Here is a 20,631-nt window from a genome sequence, read left to right as displayed (position 1 = left end):
GCAGTTTTATGGCAGGTGGTAGGAGATGTTTATAATCTAGGAAGTAATAAACTCTAAGACTCTTGGAAGCAGTTTAGTGGAACAGAACTCCCTTTGTATGTATGCCTTTGAATGTTAGGGAATTGTTTATGTGGACTTGTTCATAGGTAATGTTGTAAAATATGGCTATTGTCAATTTGTGTCAGTATCTGCATAAACTTATTTACTACTTGAATTTGTTTTTGAAGTGTCAGTTTCTTTAGGAGTTACATAGTTTCAGTTCTTAGACTTTCAAGTCTCCTGCTGTTACATGTTTGATGTTGGAGCAACAATTTACAGTAGAAAGGAGTGTTGTTTCTAGACTTGATCTTAATAAAACCTTGAGTTTTATTGTTCTAGAATTCAGTACAGTCTGCATGAGATGTTTTTTCTGTGCTTTCAGAATTGCCTAGAATAGTCTTAGTGCATTGTGCAATATGAACACCTTCATATGCACTGTATCTGCTGTGCCACTAGTTTGAGTCACACAGCTGTAACAGGTGTTAGAGAGAGAGCAGTACTTATGTAAATTCTAAGAATAAAAATAACTTTAGCCAAGCAGCTCTTGTTACTCTAACTGCTTATTCTTATAGTCATAAAATGCATCTAATCCATGTCAGAACAGATGCAAAAATACTAAATTCATAGGATCTTTCAGACAGTGAATCAAATAACAAAACTCTTCTCTAGAAGTTCATGGTTAGTGTTTCTTCTCACTGGTGTATGAGAGACAAGGTGCATACTTAACTCATACTCAAGGTGTCTTTAAACTGGGGTGCTCTTACTGTTCAGTATCTCTGGATCTACAGCAGGCATGTAGGGAAGTAGCAGTTCCTTGTATTTGGTACACTAAACTGAAATGTGGTGAGATACGTTTATGGTAGTGTTCTAGGTAAATAGTAACTTAGTAACCCTATATTCAGAAATCGGAAGGGAAGGGCCTTGGTACAGGAAACACCGAAGTGCAGATAGAGCTTGGCATGTGCTCTGCAGCTTTGAATTCTATTTCTTTATTCTTATGTATGCCAGGAATAGCTAATCCTGTAGTTTTCAAAGAATGTGCTGACTAATGTTATTTTTATTTCTAGGCTCTTGGTTTTCTGTATGCATCTGGTCTAGGAGTCAATTCTAGTCAAGCTAAGGTAAAATAGCATATGCTGAAGGTTTTTGTGATCTTGGGAGGCAGATGTTAAGTAACCAGTGATTTGTGTTTGTTTATCAAGGCCCTGGTCTATTACACCTTCGGAGCTTTAGGAGGAAATCTGATAGCCCATATGATCTTGGTAAGTAAGATTTCCCAGTTAATTTCTTGTATGTGTAAAGTCATTATTCTTTCCCCTTTTTAAACTCTTAAAAGTATTTATTTAAAAATTAGGTTGTGCATCCATTAAGTGGGCAATAATATATTCCACATTGTTTCTTCTTAATTTAAGGAAAAGTCTGCTCATTATAAGCTGTATACCACTATGGATTTAAATGGACTGAGTTTATATCCTGTTTATATCCTTTTTGACTTAAAGCAGAAGTGTCCACTGCTTTAATTTCTGTAGGCTGAAAACCTTTAATTTTTGTAGCTTAAAACTGAAAGATTTACAGACAATGCTGGTTTAGTCAGTGTGGTATTTAATATGATGCAATGTGTATGAGTAGAAAGGCATTCTTTTAAGTTTTCATCATAAGTTTCAGCCTGTTTTTCTCTCAGCAATGTCTGAGTTTTATTGCATATACTTTAACCTTTAATGGTATCGGTCAGCTGATTTTAATGCATGTAGAATGGCCTTCATTTTGTCTGTTGTCCTATTAAAACTTGCTCAAGTAATGTGGATTTTTTTGTAACCTGGCAAGTAGTGTGTTGTCAAATAAGTCCCATACTTTTCATATTTTCTTTCTAGGGTTACCGGTACTGGGCTGGGATAGGAGTCCTTCAAAGCTGTGAATCTGCTCTCACTCACTACCGACTTGTAGCTAATCATGGTAAAAACTTTTTACTAGTCTAATATTTTTGAATGATACAGAAATGCCTAGAAGGTCTCCTTGTGTCAACATTAGAACTGCGAAAATAGTATTCCTGCTACTGAGTTAATTGTTTGGGTCTGAATTGTATGCCTTTTAATCTCTATTTATAGAAATACACTTAATGAATGCTAAAGTAATTTATATTCTTTCTGAAAAAGTTTGAAGCTCTGTAGAAACTAAAGTTTTTCTTTTGTTTATTGTTTTGTTTGGTTGTTTTTACAAAGTTGTGGTATAATATTTGTATTGAACAAAGCTGCCTGGAAATTTTACGAATCTGTTTTCCAGTTGCTAGTGACATTTCATTGACTGGTGGCACAGTGGTTCAGCGAATTCGCTTAGCAGATGAAGTAGAAAATCCAGGAATGGCAAGTGGAATGCTGGAAGAAGACTTGATTCAGTATTACCAGTTTTTAGCAGAGAAAGGAGATGTACAAGCACAGGTACAACTAAGGTTATTTGATGGTTTGCAGAGGTTTGGGTAGTTGCAGGAATAGCTTTATGAAATACAGAAAGATACTGGAGCTTTAGCTTTCAGTTACTTAGCACTCGGGTTGATTTACATTTCCAGATGAGTTTTTATGAGAATCACAGAACTGGAGGGGTTAGAAGGGGCCTCAAAAGATCATCAGGTCCAACCCCCCTTAAGAAGGCTTATTTTAATATGTTTAAGGTGCAACTTCGGGAGAAAATGTAATTCTTTGTGGAAAATAAATCCAAAATATTACCACTTCTGTATCTTAGAAAAGGTGTTGGTGTTCACTAGATAGAAACCAGTCAGACTAGGTAAGAGTTTCAGATGTTGTGGAGGACGATGCCTTGATCAAGAGAACTGGCACTGCCAGCAGACCTAAATTTCTCTTCTTTGCATGATTTCTGCATGCTGCAAGCTAGAACTCTTAATGCAGAAGGACTAGAGGGCGCTAATAACAGGCAAATTGTCATGATTTAGCTTAGGCAGATGTGACTTGAGAATTAGGTAGAAGTTAAATAAACAGTCTTTATTTTGCATCTAGGACTATCACATAACTTTAAGATAAATTTCCACTTTGTCAGAGTAATATGGGGAAAAAACTAGGATGGTACTCTGTAGCTATTGAAGCAGATCTATGACTTCAGACTTACTGTAAACTTTATTTTTAGGTTGGTCTTGGACAATTGCACTTGCATGGAGGAAGAGGAGTAGAACAAAATCATCAGGTAGCTTTTCTGTATGTCTGATGTGTGTGGGGGGAATGTAGCAAAGACCACAATGAAGCAGAAGCATTTAAGATATATCATAAGGTAGTTAACATAATCCATACATCAAAAATTAATCTTTGTGATTAGTACATTGAGCAGATTTTCTTACACAGTTAAAGACTAATGCTTTTATAAATGAGGAATTAAAAAAAGACCTGCTTTTCATTAAGTGGTATGTGAAACTGGCTGAGCTTTTGCACGTGTAGTAGGATCGTCATGATGCACACATGTTAGTGATGATTTCTAGCTCCTGACTTGTAAGAACAGTGTACTTCAGTAGCCAAAACAAAACTTTAAATGCTAAAGATACTAAATCTGCTTAGAAAATAAAACTTCTGCTGATGTAAGCTAACCTTAGCTTCTACTTAGAGAAGTTAAAATAATTAACCTCTTTAAATATGTACTGGAAAATGGAGATCTGAGGATTACTGCCAACCAGGAATGATTTAACAGCCATCACCTTTAAAATACCTTAAAATGGCTGCTCTGTACAGGTTCAGAGATAAGTGATCAGAATGAGTACATGCAAGGTCTGTGTAAAACTGGAACAGGAACTTCTAGATATCCTGTTTTCCAAACAGAATTTGGAGGTACAATAAGGAAGTAAGATTCACCTGTGTAGCTTGTAAGTAGTAGCAGTTTTGTTTTTATTTTTCTCACTTTTTTCTCATCTGCCTTTTGGAATACACTGAGAGGAATTGCTGTTCAATATTCAGACTATATAAAGTGGGGAGCTGCATTACTTATATTGAGTTAGCTGGGACTGATGAGCGTTTTTGTATCCCAGCCTGATAACTTGACAAGCCATCTACTCATGCTGTATTTGCAAGAAAAGATACTCAAATCATATGTCAAGGTTGCTAAAATACTACTTTTCCTTTCTATAGCGAGCATTTGAGTACTTCAATCAAGCAGCTAATGCTGGTAACTCACATGCCATGGCCTTTCTGGGAAAGGTAAGATGTAAGCACTCTCAAAAGTAAGCAAATTGATCATGTTTCAATAGAAAAAGATATTTCCTATTTACTAATCTCTGGTAGAGAGATCAGAAAGGGTTGTCAGCTACCTTCACCCTGTGAAGAGTCAAATCTTTATTACTCTACTTTAGTATGTGCTAAGGTTAGGCTGCAATATGTAGCAGTGCCAGCTTATCTCTTCGAGGCTGTCACTGCAGTAAAGGACACAAAATTCATGTGCTTGGAGCATGAAAAAAATGTAGTATGCTGGTCAAGGCACTTAACATGAAAAATTGTGGTTTCCTGCTTTCTGGACTTCTAGGATAAGGGTCTGGCAACAATTTTCTTTGACGAATAGTATTTTAAATGTTAATACAGTTTGGCTTCCAATGATCTCAGGATTTTTTGCCTGATTTGTGTTCTTTACTCCACAGTGGTACAAATCAGAAGTGAAGGATATTACCACTCAAATTTTTTAATTTTCTGGGCAATTAATTCTCCCTTGGAAGCTAATCCCTCTGAATCTCAAGTTTACAGCATAGGGACATGTCTTCTGCTTTGGTGCAATTTATTTATTTTGTAAAATAGTAGCTAGAATTGTCTAATGCTACAATGCTTTATCTCTACAGTGAATTGACTTACTTGGGTGTTCATCAATAATGCCTTTTTCCTTCAGATGTACTCAGAAGGAAGTGATGTTGTACCTCAGAGCAATGAAACAGCACTTCAGTATTTCAAGAAAGCTGCTGATATGGTATGATTATCTGTTAGCTAGAAATACAACAAATGCGCTATAAGATTTGATTTGATTAACAGTACAAATGCTTCTTTGTGCACTTCAATGTGCATACCTGCACTTCTATCCCAGATTAGTTTGTAACTAAATCTTCCCCTTCAAAGGTTCTGTAGGCTGCTTCCAGTTTTGGTCATGGATCTCTTCACTTATTTCCTACATTTATTAAGGGTTTCTGATGTGCCACATTGCCTGTCCTGAAGGAATACAATGGTACATACTTCTGCAGGGGTGCTAGTCAATAATACAGCCCACAGGGCAGCCACCTGTCTGCCCTAACAGATTCTTAAATTAGTTGTTTCTGGAGTTTCTGTAGCATCCAGAACACTGCAAACTTGAAAAAAAATAAAGATAAGTTATTAATGCCCCAACTTTCTGTGAGTAAGTGTTCTACATCACATGCAACACTTTGAAAGTACACAGACTATCATAACTAGCATTGAAAGCTTTCTTCCCCATAGTAATCACCTGTGTGGTCACTAAATAAAAAATACTGAAGATGCTATTTTCTCCTTTAATAACCATTGCTTAATTGGCTTTGCATTTTTGCTCTTCTCTCCAGCACTATTAGTATTATTGTTGTTAATAAGGTAGCAATTGGAATATATAGCTGTAGATTTTGACTTTCTTTTCAGGAGTATTTTCCTGTTTCAGGGTAATCCAGTTGGGCAGAGTGGATTAGGAATGGCTTACTTGTATGGAAGAGGTGTTCCAGTGGTAAGCTTTTGATGGTCATCTTTCTAATTCTAGCTGATTGTGCAACTTGTAGACAAGCTTTTCCTCTGGAGGAAAATACTGTAGAAGACTTATGAACTATTTTGTACTGCAAACTTCATGAAGAAATCTAGTAAATCACTCTGGAGTTAACAGCTATTAAAAGCTGAGTTTCTTCTAACAAGTTTGAAAATATTGCTGAAGCTGTTAGAAAAGCAGAGCAAAGTAAATCTTTAGCTGAAGTTTTATACTTTCACAAGAAAAATTAAAGCTATCAGGTCTTAACTGCTCCAATTTTGTCTCTTGTGAGAGTGGAGGAACACTTTGGAAAAGCAACATGACAAATGAACTAATTAAAAGTTTCAATGTGAAGGGTTTTTATCAGATGCTTTATAATTAGCTATATAAACAGATACTCAAACAGTTGAATTAACAAAAGTTGAGGAAAGGATTCAATGGCTTTAAAAACAGAGCAAGACATTGGTTCTGCTAATTAAAACTATTTGTTGTATTTGTTGTAATTCTGTATGTGAATGCTAGCTTTCAGAGTAGCCAGTAGTGATTACAGAATGGTTGAGGTTGGCAGGGACCTCTGAAGTCATCTGGTCCAGCCTCCACTCAAACAGGTGCACCAAGAGCAGGTTGCCTGGGACCATGTCTAGGCAGCTTTTGAGTGTCTCCAAGGAGGCAGACTCCACAGTCTCTGAGCAACCTGTTCAATTTTTCAGAGTACGTCTAGCATGTCTTCTATTTATTATTATGATATAGGTCTATAGATATTTCATTTTGCACATAGACATATGTTCTTTCTTTACTTAAATTGTGCTGTATTGCAAAGCTCTAATGACTGGACCCAATCTTCCTGCAGAACTATGAGCTAGCACTGAAGTATTTCCAGAAGGCTGCAGAACAGGGATGGGTTGATGGACAACTTCAACTAGGTTCCATGTATTACAGTAAGTGGCATCAAATTGATGATTTGCCAACTATAAACAACTGCCTTTTCAGTAACTGTTCGCTAGGTGGCATTAGAAGTACGGACATACTGCATGCGGAGTTGTTACTGCACAGCATTTATATTTTATTCTATCTGCTTTTTTCCTAACATTTTGATAACACCTTTCTGTAATACTTCTTTTGAGAGCAAATGTATACTATATTTTATATAACCTTGCTTGTTATGAGAAATAAATAGCGTTGACTCAATCTTTTTTTTAGATGGTATTGGAGTCAAGAGAGACTATAAACAAGCTTTGAAATATTTTAATTTGGCCTCCCAGGGTGGCCATATTCTGGCTTTTTATAATCTGGCTCAGATGCATGCTACTGGCACTGGAGTGATGCGATCCTGTCATACTGCTGTTGAGGTAAGGTCATCCATTTATAAAAGTCAAATGTTAACTTGCAAATGGCTGGATATGACCATGTCAGCTTACATAGGAAATCTGTCTTAGTTAAAATCCATTGGTGACTGCAGAGCCAAGGCTGTAATAAGGAAAAGTGATATATTATTGACAACCTTTGTATCTCATGAGAAAAATCTTTAATCTTTCTTGTTCTGGAATGGTGAGTTGGTAATAGTTTTCTTAGCTTTAAAAAAAACAGAAGGATGTAGTACAAAGCAAACTAAGTTTTTTTTATTAGTACTGAATTCTTCATATAGATGTGATTTCAAGTGTTACATTTAAGCTGAGAAATAGAAAGCTGTTAGAAAGCTCATTAATCATAACTTTGAGTAAGCATCTGAATCTTGGCATGTTTGCTTAGTAACTGATACCTTAAAGTAAGTTTGTCTTAGGTAATGTTTGTGTATTGAGCTTTTTCTGTGAAATGCAAATACTGGGAACAGGTGTTCAAATGTTAAGGCTTACCTCCTACAAAAAAGGCTTATGTCAAGGCTTACCTCCTTTTTTACTTCATGCCAAAAAAAACAACTCAGTTTCTGAAGTTCCTGACAACCTGCTTTTTTTTCCTCTGCAGTTGTTTAAGAACGTTTGTGAACGGGGACGCTGGTCTGAAAGACTTATGACTGCCTACAACAGCTATAAAGATGGTGATTCAAATTCTGCTGTTGTTCAGTATCTTCTTTTGGCGGAACAAGGCTATGAAGTTGCACAAAGCAATGCTGCTTTCATACTTGATCAGAGTAAGAACTTAAATTTGTACTGAAATGTTTTTTTAGAGTTTGCCTGTAGTAGTCCATTTAGTAGAATTTCAGAATGCTTGAAGGTGTATTTAAGTAGCTCTTGGTCAGTTTGTGCTTCAGTGAGACTTCTATCCCCTTTCCTGCTCTTCACACTGGAAAATTGCCAGTCTTTTTTTCACCTCTATATCTTCCTGGCCTAAAAGTTAGAATACATTTAAATTGTGACTTCTGGGATTTAAAAATAGGGTTGTAAGGGAATGTTTTAGAAATTGGTATAGTGCTGAAAATTCTGGTCTCCAGAGTTCTGAAACACAGGCCTAACATCTTTGTTTTTAAATCTATAATGTAGCACTAGCTTTAGTTTTTACCTTTGGCCTTTGCTATGCATACAAGGTTCAGTTTCCTTTGTTCTTTATCTTGTAATGGCTTTTATAAATGCTCAATTTTTTTCAGCTTTTGAACTTGTTCTACACTTGAAGCAGTGATGAAGAGAGTTGATTGGTTCTGTTAATTTGAAATTGAAGTTCTTAGTAATTTCAGACAGGCTGAATCTTGTTTGGGCAATAGTACATTTCAGTTCTTAATTCATTTTAGCCTGCTTAATATAAGTAGGGGGTGTCTTGCAAGTGCATACTGAGTTCCCAGTTAACTATTAATTTCTTTTCTAGAAGAAGCTAGCATAGTCGGAGAAAATGAAACGTATCCTCGAGCTTTGCTTCACTGGAATAGAGCAGCTTCTCAAGGTAAGTCTGTACCACACAATTCCAATTTGCTTATTTTTAGAAGAGCTACTGATGTCTGATTCTGTTTTTATAAAATGGGGAAGGAAGGAAAAGCTTACCTATTTCTGTTCAGCATTAGTTACATGAGCCTAGTTGCTGTTTTTTCCACTGGTATTATTGCAATATGCTTGCAGTCACAAGCCATTCTGAGATCCTGAAGAGTAAAAAGAACAAAACAAATATAGTTTGTTTCTCTTGTCATTCTCTATTATAGAGCAGTATTATGAGGAACAGATTTACTGACTTCTCTAAAAAAAAAAAAAAAATCCACTTTGAACAATAGATACAAGTTACCATTGAAAATTTTGGTACTTGTCATCATCAGTAAGAATTGCAATTTCTTATTCAAAGCAAGCAAAGCCCAGTGATCAAAAATGTAGCCTTGTTATCCAACCAGGCAGAGTTTAAACTGATGCTTGTGATCTTATTGTTTAAAAAAAAAAAAAAGCAAAACCAAACTTGAAGGTTATGCATATCAGTGCAAGTTCTCTAACTTTTCTCCAGCTTTTTACTGAAGAGGGTATAATGCAGTTGGAGCATGAGATTTGTCTGAAAATCTGTAGACCTACAGTGTTGGCTTTTACTAGAAAATTAGAAATTGAGGAAGTAGTATAGTTAAAAATCAATTACCAAATGATGATCAGATACTTCAGTTTTCAAGTTTTTATTGTCTCTTTTAAAAACAAATCTGTAGCCCTTAATGATCATATAACAAGTTTTTCCTTATAAGTGACTATGAATGTCAGTATATAGCTTTTCAACTGATACCACTAAATTGTAATAGAAATGTTGGTAGGATTACTGGGAGAAGTACTTTCCTGAAAATAAGAGTCAGTTGGATTTGGATTATTTAAAGTCAAATATTCCTTTTAAAAAAAAAAGATAAAAATTTGTGAGGGAGTGATAAACTTTGTGCAAACTGTGTAGAAATGAATAACAAGAGCCTATAGTGTGTCTTCATATGGAACTAAGAGGCTTTCTTTGCCGGGAGGACTTTTTGCCTTGCTATTTTCTGTTGTTTATAGGATATACAGTTGCAAGAATTAAACTTGGAGATTACCATTTTTATGGGTTTGGTACCGATGTTGATTATGAAACCGCATTTATTCACTATCGACTAGCATCGGAGCAACAGCACAGTGCCCAAGCCATGTTTAATCTGGGCTACATGCATGAGAAGGGATTGGGCATCAAGCAGGTGAGTTAAGCTGTGTATTACATAGCCACTTCTCAGTACATTCTCCAGTAGCTATATAACTGGCAGTTTGAGGCATGTTTCTTGATGTAGCAGATGTCTGCTGCTCAAGTTTGTTCCTTCACTGGGAGCCTGTGGATGGTTCATATATAGATTTTTAGCATGAACAATGCCTAATGAGCTGTGGACTTTCACTGTTGAAGAAAGAGTTGGATACTTTAATACTACAGGGAAACCTCTACCTACATCCATGTCATTAAGATTGCAAACAGTCCAAAGTTAAGGAGAACAGTCCAATAGTGTGGCCTGCATGGCTTCAATTCAGGTCACTGTTCTTTTGAGTAAATCCTGAGTAAATATGGTATTTCTTTGAAACAGCTTTTGCTTTATTCACTATTTACTTACTGAATAAATAGTCTGTCTTACAGACTGTTACACTTCCTATATGTAGATGGTTTTCATACTATGTCAAAGCCAAATGTTAAGCCCCTTCACAAATTTCAAATGCTCACTTTTTTCATAGATTTAATGTTGGCCAAGTCAGAATGAAAATTGTATGCTGCTAAAAAGAAGTTAATTTTCTTAAATTGACTTTCTCATAGTACTCTCTAAAATTTGGGATGATATTTCAGTGGCTTGTGCATTAAATCTTGGACTCATGCAGTTTTCTCATGTGTCAAGTGAGAGTGAGGAATATATATAAACAGAACAAATTGCTTTCTAATTAAAAATGAAAATAAGCCATGACTAGGATCATCTCCTACATTGATACTAGCATATTACAAAGGAGATAAGGAAATTCTTTTAAATAGTTACAGAACAAGCAGACTTTCAGGCTCAAGGAGTACTCAAAAGTTGTCCTATTGAACTAAAAATATTAAAATGTGATTTAGTATAGCTCATACACATACTGATTTTCACACTTGTTTCCATGTATGTCATAAAACGAAGCTTTGATGTATTAATGAGCAGAAAATGATTAAGGTATTCCACAATCAGGACTAAATATGTGGCATGGAGATTTCTCTTGAATTTCCAACTTTGCACACTTCCAGAAGTAAGCCTTACACAGGCCTATTCTTCCCATCAGTGTGAATGAACATAAGCAATTTGTATTCAAATATCTTAACTTTACACTGTATGTATCTGAAGCAGAGCCAAAAATCTCAGGGAAAGTTGAACTACATGTATCCTCTGTTTTTGATACAGTCACCTTCTTGTTCCAATTTCCCCAGCAGAGAGCACTATTTTAGGCAAGTGGCTATTGGTGCTCATGCTTTTGGCACACTCACATTGATGTGAGTTAGGTCAGTTTAGGATAAAAGTAAAATCTAATTTGGGAATATGTGCAGAAATGGTTGGAAGCTGCAGGCACTCTGAAGCAGGCATACTGTGGTATAACTAGGAGGAATTGGTCACTATGCTCTCCTACCTGACTTCAGTTTTCTTAGTCTTTTCATGCTTGGTGTGGCATTTCAGATAGAGTATACTTGAGTATACATTTGTATATATACTTGAGTATACACTTTAAAATGACAGTGTTTCCTTCTAGAAATATCTCTAGATCTTATGGCAACTTTGAGTTCTTCAGAACTGAGTTTTGTATTTTCTTAACTGTAGGATATTCATCTTGCAAAACGATTTTATGACATGGCAGCTGAAGCAAGCCCAGATGCTCAGGTTCCAGTCTTCCTAGCACTTTGCAAGCTTGGAGTGATTTATTCTGTGCAGTATGTTCGAGAAATTAATGTAAGTACTATATAATTAAAGGGAGGAAAAAATGTGTTTGGAACTCAATCTTTTAAAAATAGAACTCTTATTTGAGTAGAAATCTCATGTAAGCCATCTGAAAACTGGATAGTTTTTTTGGTGTTACTTATTAAATTTACTGAAGCCATGATTCTTCTTGTTTACACAATTACAAGAAACTAAAATGTGCTCAGCCAGTGCTCTTCAGTGCTACTCTTCCCTTGAAGAGAATTTCTCAAACCTGTTTGACAGCTCCTATCCATGAGCATCTGCCATCAAAGTTTAGCTAATTATTGTAATATCTGCTTAAGAAACAAATTTTTGTAGCCTTAATTCTTAATTTTATATTCAGTTGCATCAATCCCACTTGAGTCCTGTTTGAATCCTGTGCGAATCCTTTTTCCTGTTGGAAAAGTTGCTCTGCACAATAGCTAAACTATCTAAGATAAATTTCTTCTTAATGATGGCACTGGAAAATCCATTACATGGAATTTTGGTGACTTTTCTGCATATAATGTCATAAATATTTGTTCTATCTTACTGCCTTTTGGATTACTTGATAAATTCAAATGGTAGGAAAGTTATTGCCATTTAGTTCAGGCAATTCAGCTACATTTGACAGAATTTAAGTCTAAGATAGTTGGCAGTGGACAACCAAAACATTCTAAATGGATTGAGGCAATGTTTATGTAGTGTTCACAGAAGCTACTACCCAGATTACTGATATTACTTTGAGATGATGTGGACTTCTTTTCTTTAGATAAGGGAGGTATTCTCACATATTGATATGGACCAGCTGCTGGGGCCAGAGTGGGACCTTTACCTTATGACCATCATCACCTTGCTTCTGGGAACAATTATAGCTTACAGACAAAGGCAACATCAGGCAATTCCCAGACCAGCAGGACTGCGGCCAGCTGTGCCTCAACAAGAACCACCACCAGAGCATCAACCACCACAATAGCAACAAGAGCCTCAGTGAAAGAACTGGATTTTTCCACAAGGAACAATTTTCATTGTGATTTAGGACTTTGGATCAATGGTCCTTCCCACAAAAGAGGCACAAAGAAGTTTATAAAGGAAAAAGTCTGCAAGCTGCTTAGAATGATGCCTTTTTTCAGGGATAAGAAAATTATTTTGAAACTGATTTGAATGTTATTTCAGTGCCAATGGAATAACACTATGGCTTTTTCATGGAAACACAGAAGTGTGCTACTACAAAAATGTTGCCTGCTGTATCTAGTTCCTCTTTATTCAAAGTCCTTTTCATCTTGTAGAGAGAGAAGGTTAGCATTGGAAGGTGTTTGCCTGCCTGATAGCAGCTGCCCTATAAAAACAAAAATAATAGTAATGATTTTATGGCCAATCTCAGTCCAAGAAGCTGAACTTTATTTGAAGTCTAAAAAGGCTAGAGCTGTATGAACTTACATTTTGATCTGCATCCTAAGTATTTCTGCAATCTTTACTTCATTTATTTCTTACACTTTGGTCTTCTATGCTGTCCTGGATTGTTTAATGTGGATTATTTATAAAGTCTGTAAAACTAAGCTAGCAAACATGTCACTCTGCATTTGTGCTTTTTTGTTTTGAGTATTACCTGTATAGTAGGCAGTTGTCAAGGATCTATAGCCCAGGAGGTGGGCTGGCACAGATTGAGTCTGTGATGGTAATTTGTTGAAAGCTATTCACGCAGTGCCCATATCTTGCATCCTTCTAAAATTCTTTTGGAGACTGTAATTTGCAGTCCTTAGTGACATAAGGACAAGTTGGTAATGTTCCTAAATAATTTAACTTCTCTCTTGCAGAGAGACTCAGTCTAGATTGCAGAAAGCACAAGTATTAGTGGACACTGAAGAAATGACAGAGCCAGAAAACTGAGTTAGCCTACTCATTTTTTAGTAGTGGGAGTCTTGTATGTAGTTTTCAATGATCCCGCATGTTCTCTGCATTGCAAGGTGGTCTTGCAGCTGAAATGTATGTGGTATCTTACATGTACATCTGTTTAATGTATCTGCAGAGAAAGGGCCCCAGAGATGCATACTTGACAGAAGGGCATGGACTTAAACTAGTGATGCTACTCCAAAGTTTGGTTGATAAAAAGCGTATGTTAGATCACAGCAGTGCTCTGGCTATGGCCTACCTCTCTTGTACCTGGCATACATGAGAAAGTCACATCTGAATGGCTGTGTCATCTGAGGATCCCTTGTAACAAAATCCAAAGATAAAGACAGATAATGGTTTATGGCCTCTTGATCCCACCAGGTCAGTGCAAAGGCTTTCTAGTGAGTATAAAGAATAAGACCTGTGGAATGATGTTTTTAGACTGCAAGGAGAGTTTTGAGTTGGTGACAATTTTTCATTGAACTACAATTTCAGGGGTTGAGGGTGGGAAGCAGTGAGGGAATAGCTTAGGTGTAACAAATACAGATGTTTCTGCTCTTATTTGGCAAAGGCAGTTAAATATTTGTACTAGCATTAAACCCTCTGAATATGCTGTCTTAAAGCAGAAAAATACAAATGATGAGGTTGTACCTTTTTGTCAAAGTCTGCTGCATTTAAATGGTTAAGAGCTTCCTTTCATGCATTATTTTCCTCCAGTGGATTGGCAGCAACCTGTCAATATGCTGTAGAGTTCAGACTTGATCTGTTTTTATATTTAATACATTTGTAAGGCAACCATTGCATTAATATATCTGTAGCTTGGGGGAGAGGATAAGAAATCCACTCTTCTGTAAACTGAAGTGTCATGGATGATTTAGTATTAAAATATAGGTAGAGCTTTTCAGTGCTTCAAAATGCCTTTGCTGGTTATATGGAGACAAATCTTTCATTAAAGTTTGGAGGGTTGCAGCAAGTGATAGAGGAATGTCTTGTTTCAGTCTTGATCATCATTATGAGATGCAACAGTATTGAATCTTAAGGTAGTGTCTAAAATGTACAGCAACTCCCCAGCTGCATTTCTAAGATATCTGACTTCTGAGCACTTCCTCTGAAGTATTTTTTTGCCTCTGTCACTTAATAGCTCTTTTTAGCTCAGCATGAATAAATTAAAGATTATATGGAAAATGTTTTTCAGTTAACTACCACTAGTTCATTGGTCTCTTAGGATGTTTAATAATTTTGTTACTGCTTTAGTAAAATTGTTTTTGTTTAATCTATGAGAACTAAATTCTAAAAGCTCTATTTGCATCATTACTGCCATGTGACAGTCTTACAGCTCACTTTTCACTGAACTGATGCATTTTTACATCTAAGAAACCAACAGAAGAGCATGGCTGAAGATCAGTGAGTTATTTCATTTTAAAGAACTGCTTTTTGCAGAAGCAATAAGGAAGTCTTTCTGCTTTTTTCCCCACTTCCATCAAATTGCTATCACTAACTTTTTTCAGATGACATTTGTATGAATGAAGTGGTAGTAAAAAGGTATTTACCATGAGTAATAAGTCAACTCAGGGATTAAAGAAATTAATATACTTTCTAAATTGGTTGTTAGACAACATCAGTTCAGTTTCTGTGACAATCCCTTGCTACTCTGTTCTGAAACTTGCATTCTGAGGGAAGTGTGTTTAACTCTTACTAGCAATGTTTCTTGTTGTGTACTTGGCTTATCAAACTTTTTTTCCCTTAAGGAACTGGGTTGCTCAGTTGATTGCAGTGAAGTGCTCTTCCCTTTTGGTAGCACACAGATTGTCTTATAGCTTATACGCAGAATTATTTTAGAAGAGAAACTTGATTTTAAGAGAAGCCTTTCTAGGTATGTGATTGTTCTTTAAATGGAAAAACTGTTCTTTCTAGTAACATAGGCCAGAGCCTATTTGACCTTCCCAGACACCTGCTCTCTTCTCCCTGCAGGGGAGGATGCAGAGCAGTAACAGTTGTCAGTAGGAGTTCTATATACAAGAACATGTGGAAAGGTATGAGGGGAAAACATTGTTCTGCATCTCACATTATTAATCAAACACATCAGCTGTTCCTGCAGTTTGAAAGTAACATTGAAATGTTGAGAAAACAAGATTCTAGTTCTTCCCTTTACCTCCTGCCCCAGAGCTTAGCCTATTGAAATAGTTTTCCATGCTTTATATGCCCATCATAGGACAATGTAATGGCAGTTAAGGCCTTTGATACAAATATCACGATGAGACTTTATGAAACACAACTTCGTTCACTTTTTAGTCATCTTCCATGACTTTGGTCATCTTCTCTTATTGAACTTTAAAGTGGGGGAAAAGAAATGTTCTTTGAGAAGAACATTAAATTTTGGGTTGTGAAAGGACTTCTAAGACTATGCATTATCTAGTTTCCACCTGTTATATACTAGTTTTGACCTATAAGGATTATATTACAGGGGTTTACAGTTACCTTTGGAAGTTGTTTCCTTTTTAGATAGGCAACAACAAACAAATTCTATTTTTGTTTCAGAGAATATTAAACTAAGATAACTTAGTTTGGTTTAAGAACTACTGCAAGTGCATATGGCAAATAGGGTTCCCCCCCCCCAAAAAATAGTCCCTTTGTTTTTATCAGCTGCAGTTCTTTAAAGGGTCTTGTAGGACTTTTGTAAATTTATTTTGTATTTAAAATCAGTATAAAGGCTGGTCAAATGTAATATAATTGTGTAAACAAATTCTGTTAATAGAAAGATGTACAGATTCATTTTGTACTGTATCTTTAATCTTGTGAAATAAAGCTACCACCTGTGTGGTTACCCTGTGTTCACAGTGGTTTTGGTAATGGAGGACATCAACTGTTAATCATATATATGGATGTTTGTCACTACTAAATGCCTCACTTCCCATAAGGATACTCACATTTCACATTTCTTTCACTTTTTATTCCTCTTAAAAATACATGCATACACATATAATTTAAGAGGTTTAGAAAGGGGGGTGAAAATTATGCATTGTATTTTCATCTATGCTAGAGACTTGCCCTCTGCGTGACACTTTGTAGTGTATATAACATCTGTACTGTCTGTAGCAGACAGAACTGCTGTGTGACTCAAGACTAATACCTTTAGCATTACTATTGCATTGTCCATACTAATATGTGGATAACACAGTGACTAGAAGCAGATACTGAGGAAGGGAGCCTGACAGGTTCGCTTCCATTTCAGCCCTCTTTGCATGTACTTGTCCCTTCAGGCTCCGTCCATTGAGGAGCCTTTCAACACCTGTTGAGACTGTCCTGCAACAAAACAGGCTTATTTGGCTTGCCTTCCTGTAGCTCAAGCTTAGTGACAGGTTTCCAGGATTGCCTGTGGCTTAAGACATGGTTGCTGATGTGCTCAGGTGAGGTGGGGACAGATGTAGACAGCTTATTTTACTTGACTACCTCAAAAGCACTTTTCATGGAAGCTATGGAATGGATGTGGTTAGGTTTGCAGGTTGATAAGCAAGTCCATGCTGCCTACAAGCTTTCTGTGGTGGGAAAACTCAAGGACTGTAGTCTTCTAATACAAGGAAGTCAGAAGACTAAGTGATGTCTTCCAAAAGCTCAGCTGTGATGGAATACCACCTATCCAGGTAATGAATGGTTTAATGTCTAGTCTTCTCTTTAATTTACAGGAAAGAAAAGTGGAGATGGAGCACCACTGTAGTTGTAGTCCAGGTAGCAAGAGGTAAATGAGGACTTTAAGTTCTGCAGCACAGTAGCTGGATTCTGTAGTAAACCAGAGGGAATGCTTTTAACCTTAAAGGTATTAGTGCTGCTTATTCTGGTAAGCTTTTTTGACTGTGATGTATGTTTTAGGCAGTTCACCTAGGGAATTGGTTGTTCACAGTTGGATTTCTGTGCAGCTGAACTTCCTGAGCTTGCCACGTAACCTTCCACATAACACTAACTGCAATTCCAGATTTTTGGGAATAACTTGGAAAAATTATTTTTATTACAAAATATTTAAATTTCCTCAATTCTGTCTAATGCTTCCTGTATTTCCTGTCCCTGTTTTTTTCCATTTCTGTTGATACTCATTCTTCCTAATCACAGGCCTGAACTATCATGCATAATTAGATTTCCCTCTATTGTATGCGGCTCCATCTCTGTACAAGGTTCGTACTAACATTGTTCTTTTTTTGTTTTAAATTAATTGCCTTTGCTGCAGAAATGTTTATGCCTGGGGTGTTTGTTTTCAGCCACAGGGGGGCATCAGATATTAAATGATGACTTGGACCTGTTTAAAAAAAAAACATGTTTCAGGCATAGATTAGGAAAAGTAATTTCCACACCATCAGATACTGTCAAGTCATGGGAGAATTTTCATGTGTTTATGTATACATATTGAGAGAAAGGAGCTAACCACTTGGTTGCAGGAGCTTCAGGAACTTGCTCTACAAATATGAGAATTAAGCATACTGAGCTACTGATTTTTAATAACTAAAAAGTCAAAATTTAAAGGTCACTAGCTTCTGGAAAGGCCTGCTGAAGAATTACATCCCTGGGCTGCTAAAGTTTGTGTGTTATGTCTGTCAGCCTGCTATTACCAAGTGCTCCATCTGGACTACTTACATTTAAATGTGTGCTCCTCAGATCTCATTCTCCTACATGACTAAGTCAGAAGAATGTGTTGCCATGTTGTGCTTGAAGAAGGGATGGAAATACCTGCGAAGATATGGAGTTTGTGTTTTATAGTACCTATTTTAGGGGGAGGAAAAAAAAACAGGAGCTCTGCAAAAACATTGTCCAGGGTTTGACTGGACAGGTCTATAAATCAGTCAAACCTTTTTTTTTTTGCTTATGTCTATGAAGCATAATCTGTGATCTGTTCTATCCCTAGAAAATAGAGATCTTTTTGTTTCTCATTCAGAGATCAGCCAGTAACTGTCTCTTACTGTTCTTCTCTAACTCAACTTGCTCTGTTTTCTTCCTACTTGGTCTTTCATACAAAAATGTATGAAAGCTGCTCCCACTATAGCCCTTTTCTCCTTCACCTATTGTGCCTGATTTTGTGGCTGGAGTATAGCTAGACTGCTAGCAACTCTGCTAAAAATCAAAATACTCAGATGCCTTTCCCTACCAATCTGAAAGTCAGACCATAATTTTAAGAGCTGACTTTCCTATATGTCTGATATTGTTCAAGTATATTTTCAGCTCTTTTCTCCATCTTTTGTGTTAAAACTACACTTGACAGTCTTAGAAGTAGAGGAGAAAAGAGTAATAATCTGTAACTATACTATCCTTTAACTTTGTTATGTATAAAATCTTTCATTTTTTGTACTTAAAAGGTAAACTCATGAAGTGCAGAGTTCTCTAGAACATGTATTCCCTATGCAAATCTTTATTCGTTTAAAAATAAACTTTTAATGTTGCCCTAATCAAAGTTAATGTAAACAAAACACTCGTTAGCCTTGATTTTTGCACTTTAAGTTAGCTTGTATTCTGCTTGATCCTCTCTTCCAATAAACACTTCCTCTAATGTTCCCTCTCCTTTTGTTGCTATCTGTTAGAACTTGTTTGTCAGTCTACTTTTTAATGTAGGTACTGTTACAACAAACACTAATGTGAAAGTGGGTATTTGCATATTATGTATTATGCCAAGAAAATACTTTATTTGTAATATTTTTCCTAACTTCAGAAAAAGTCAGACTCAAAGACAAACTGAAGAAACTGGTCCATTCATAAACTCAATCACAAAAAAGAAAACCTTAAATTGATTGCACAGCTTACTGTACATTAAGTTTTTCATAGCTATTTGTACTAGTCTCTCTTGCAATGTCTCTGGGATACTTCTTGCAGATAACATGTGGACTAGTTGGGCATAGCTTCCAGGACAGCAGCTATTTTTGCAAAGTTAACTCTAGATTTTCTTCGAGTGCATATTCTTTCTTACTAAAGCATGTGAAAATGTTTGGCAGCAGGTAGAGATCTTTTTTTAACAATCATTTTTTTTTGGCTAATGAGGCCATCTGGTAAAATATTTGAGCTATACAAATAACTTCAAATGTGTACTTTACAGAAATACTTGTTTCTCACCAATCTTACTTTAAAGCTTGGTAGGTTCTGGAGTTTAATATATATTGGAAATGCATTAATGGCATTTAAGTTGTTTTGAATATTTTTTTCATATTTTTCCAGACCTATTGACAATTTTAATGGAAAAGCTCACTTGCATTAATATTTTTCACATTAATGCTATTAAAAATGGACATATGAAAAAAATGCATTTCATATAATCTAACATTGTTATAGCCAATGTTAAAACTACTGAAGAAATATCTCGCATGTGCCAGCCTACAGCTAATGCATTTGAATTATAAGAAGGATCCACCTTCAAATTCAAAAACAGAAGGCCTGAAAATCTATATGCTTTCTGCGTTTTCCAGCAGTTGATTACCTTCATTACTGATGCTGTGAGATCAAGAGGACTTGGGTTAAATTTTTTCATGTAGCATTTAATTTACTCTCTGGTTCTCATCAACTTGATTATTGGTCTGAACAGTCCATTAGGAATAGTTGTTACACAAAATACTATAAATTTTATAATGGAATATAAAGCCTGATGCTAAATGCTTATCTGCAATTGGATAATTAAAGGATTTCATATCTTAAGTAATTTTGAGTCTGACTTGATGTTGAGGTCTGGGAAACATTGCACAGAAGGGAGGTGACTAAAGTAAGAGTTCAAGCTTAGTGAGATAAATGTGATCTCACTACACAGCTGTGTTGGCTTTTTCTGCCCCTTTGCTAAATAAACAGCTGTATGGATTTCCTACTAAGAATCTAATCTTTTGCTCATTGGAAGGTAAAGGGTGCAAGTAGGAACTCCTTAAAGAGCAAGAAAGAAATGGTTCTTGATTAATGTACATGCATGTCTCAACTACCCATTTTAGTGAATGTGATGGTGTATTAACAATGTTCACTTACTCTGGTAGGCATACCTTGCATGTTCAGTGAAGAGCTCCACAAAGATACTATAAAAAAAAAATGTACATGTTAAATTTTTCTTCTTTGATGGGGGCCTAAATATGATACTGACTTTACAAGCCCCCAGAAGTTTGCTCTTCACTACATTTGTCATTCTTAATTTA

General features: G+C 36.1%; 1 protein-coding gene across 1 annotated transcript in view; it reads left to right on the top strand.

Moving 5' to 3' along the window:
• The window catches only part of SEL1L (SEL1L adaptor subunit of SYVN1 ubiquitin ligase), a 33,178-nt gene extending 14,154 nt beyond the window's left edge, over window positions 1-19,024 (top strand). Inside the window, exons 7-21 of the mRNA XM_082761441.1 lie at window positions 1,107-1,160; window positions 1,242-1,301; window positions 1,911-1,992; window positions 2,320-2,474; window positions 3,175-3,231; window positions 4,161-4,229; window positions 4,906-4,983; window positions 5,677-5,739; window positions 6,605-6,692; window positions 6,955-7,103; window positions 7,717-7,882; window positions 8,551-8,625; window positions 9,690-9,862; window positions 11,480-11,608; window positions 12,369-19,024. Of these exons, the coding sequence (XP_082617567.1) occupies window positions 1,107-1,160; window positions 1,242-1,301; window positions 1,911-1,992; window positions 2,320-2,474; window positions 3,175-3,231; window positions 4,161-4,229; window positions 4,906-4,983; window positions 5,677-5,739; window positions 6,605-6,692; window positions 6,955-7,103; window positions 7,717-7,882; window positions 8,551-8,625; window positions 9,690-9,862; window positions 11,480-11,608; window positions 12,369-12,572 (1,602 nt within the window). The 3' untranslated portion in view covers window positions 12,573-19,024. The remainder of the gene's footprint in view (window positions 1-1,106; window positions 1,161-1,241; window positions 1,302-1,910; window positions 1,993-2,319; window positions 2,475-3,174; window positions 3,232-4,160; window positions 4,230-4,905; window positions 4,984-5,676; window positions 5,740-6,604; window positions 6,693-6,954; window positions 7,104-7,716; window positions 7,883-8,550; window positions 8,626-9,689; window positions 9,863-11,479; window positions 11,609-12,368) is intronic.
• The last annotated feature ends 1,607 nt before the right edge of the window (window positions 19,025-20,631 follow it).

Source organism: Aythya marila (assembly GCF_965140915.1).
Source record: "Aythya marila genome assembly, chromosome: 5".
NCBI classification, from domain to species: domain Eukaryota; kingdom Metazoa; phylum Chordata; class Aves; order Anseriformes; family Anatidae; genus Aythya; species Aythya marila.
This window is presented reverse-complemented; position numbering and strand designations above follow the sequence as displayed.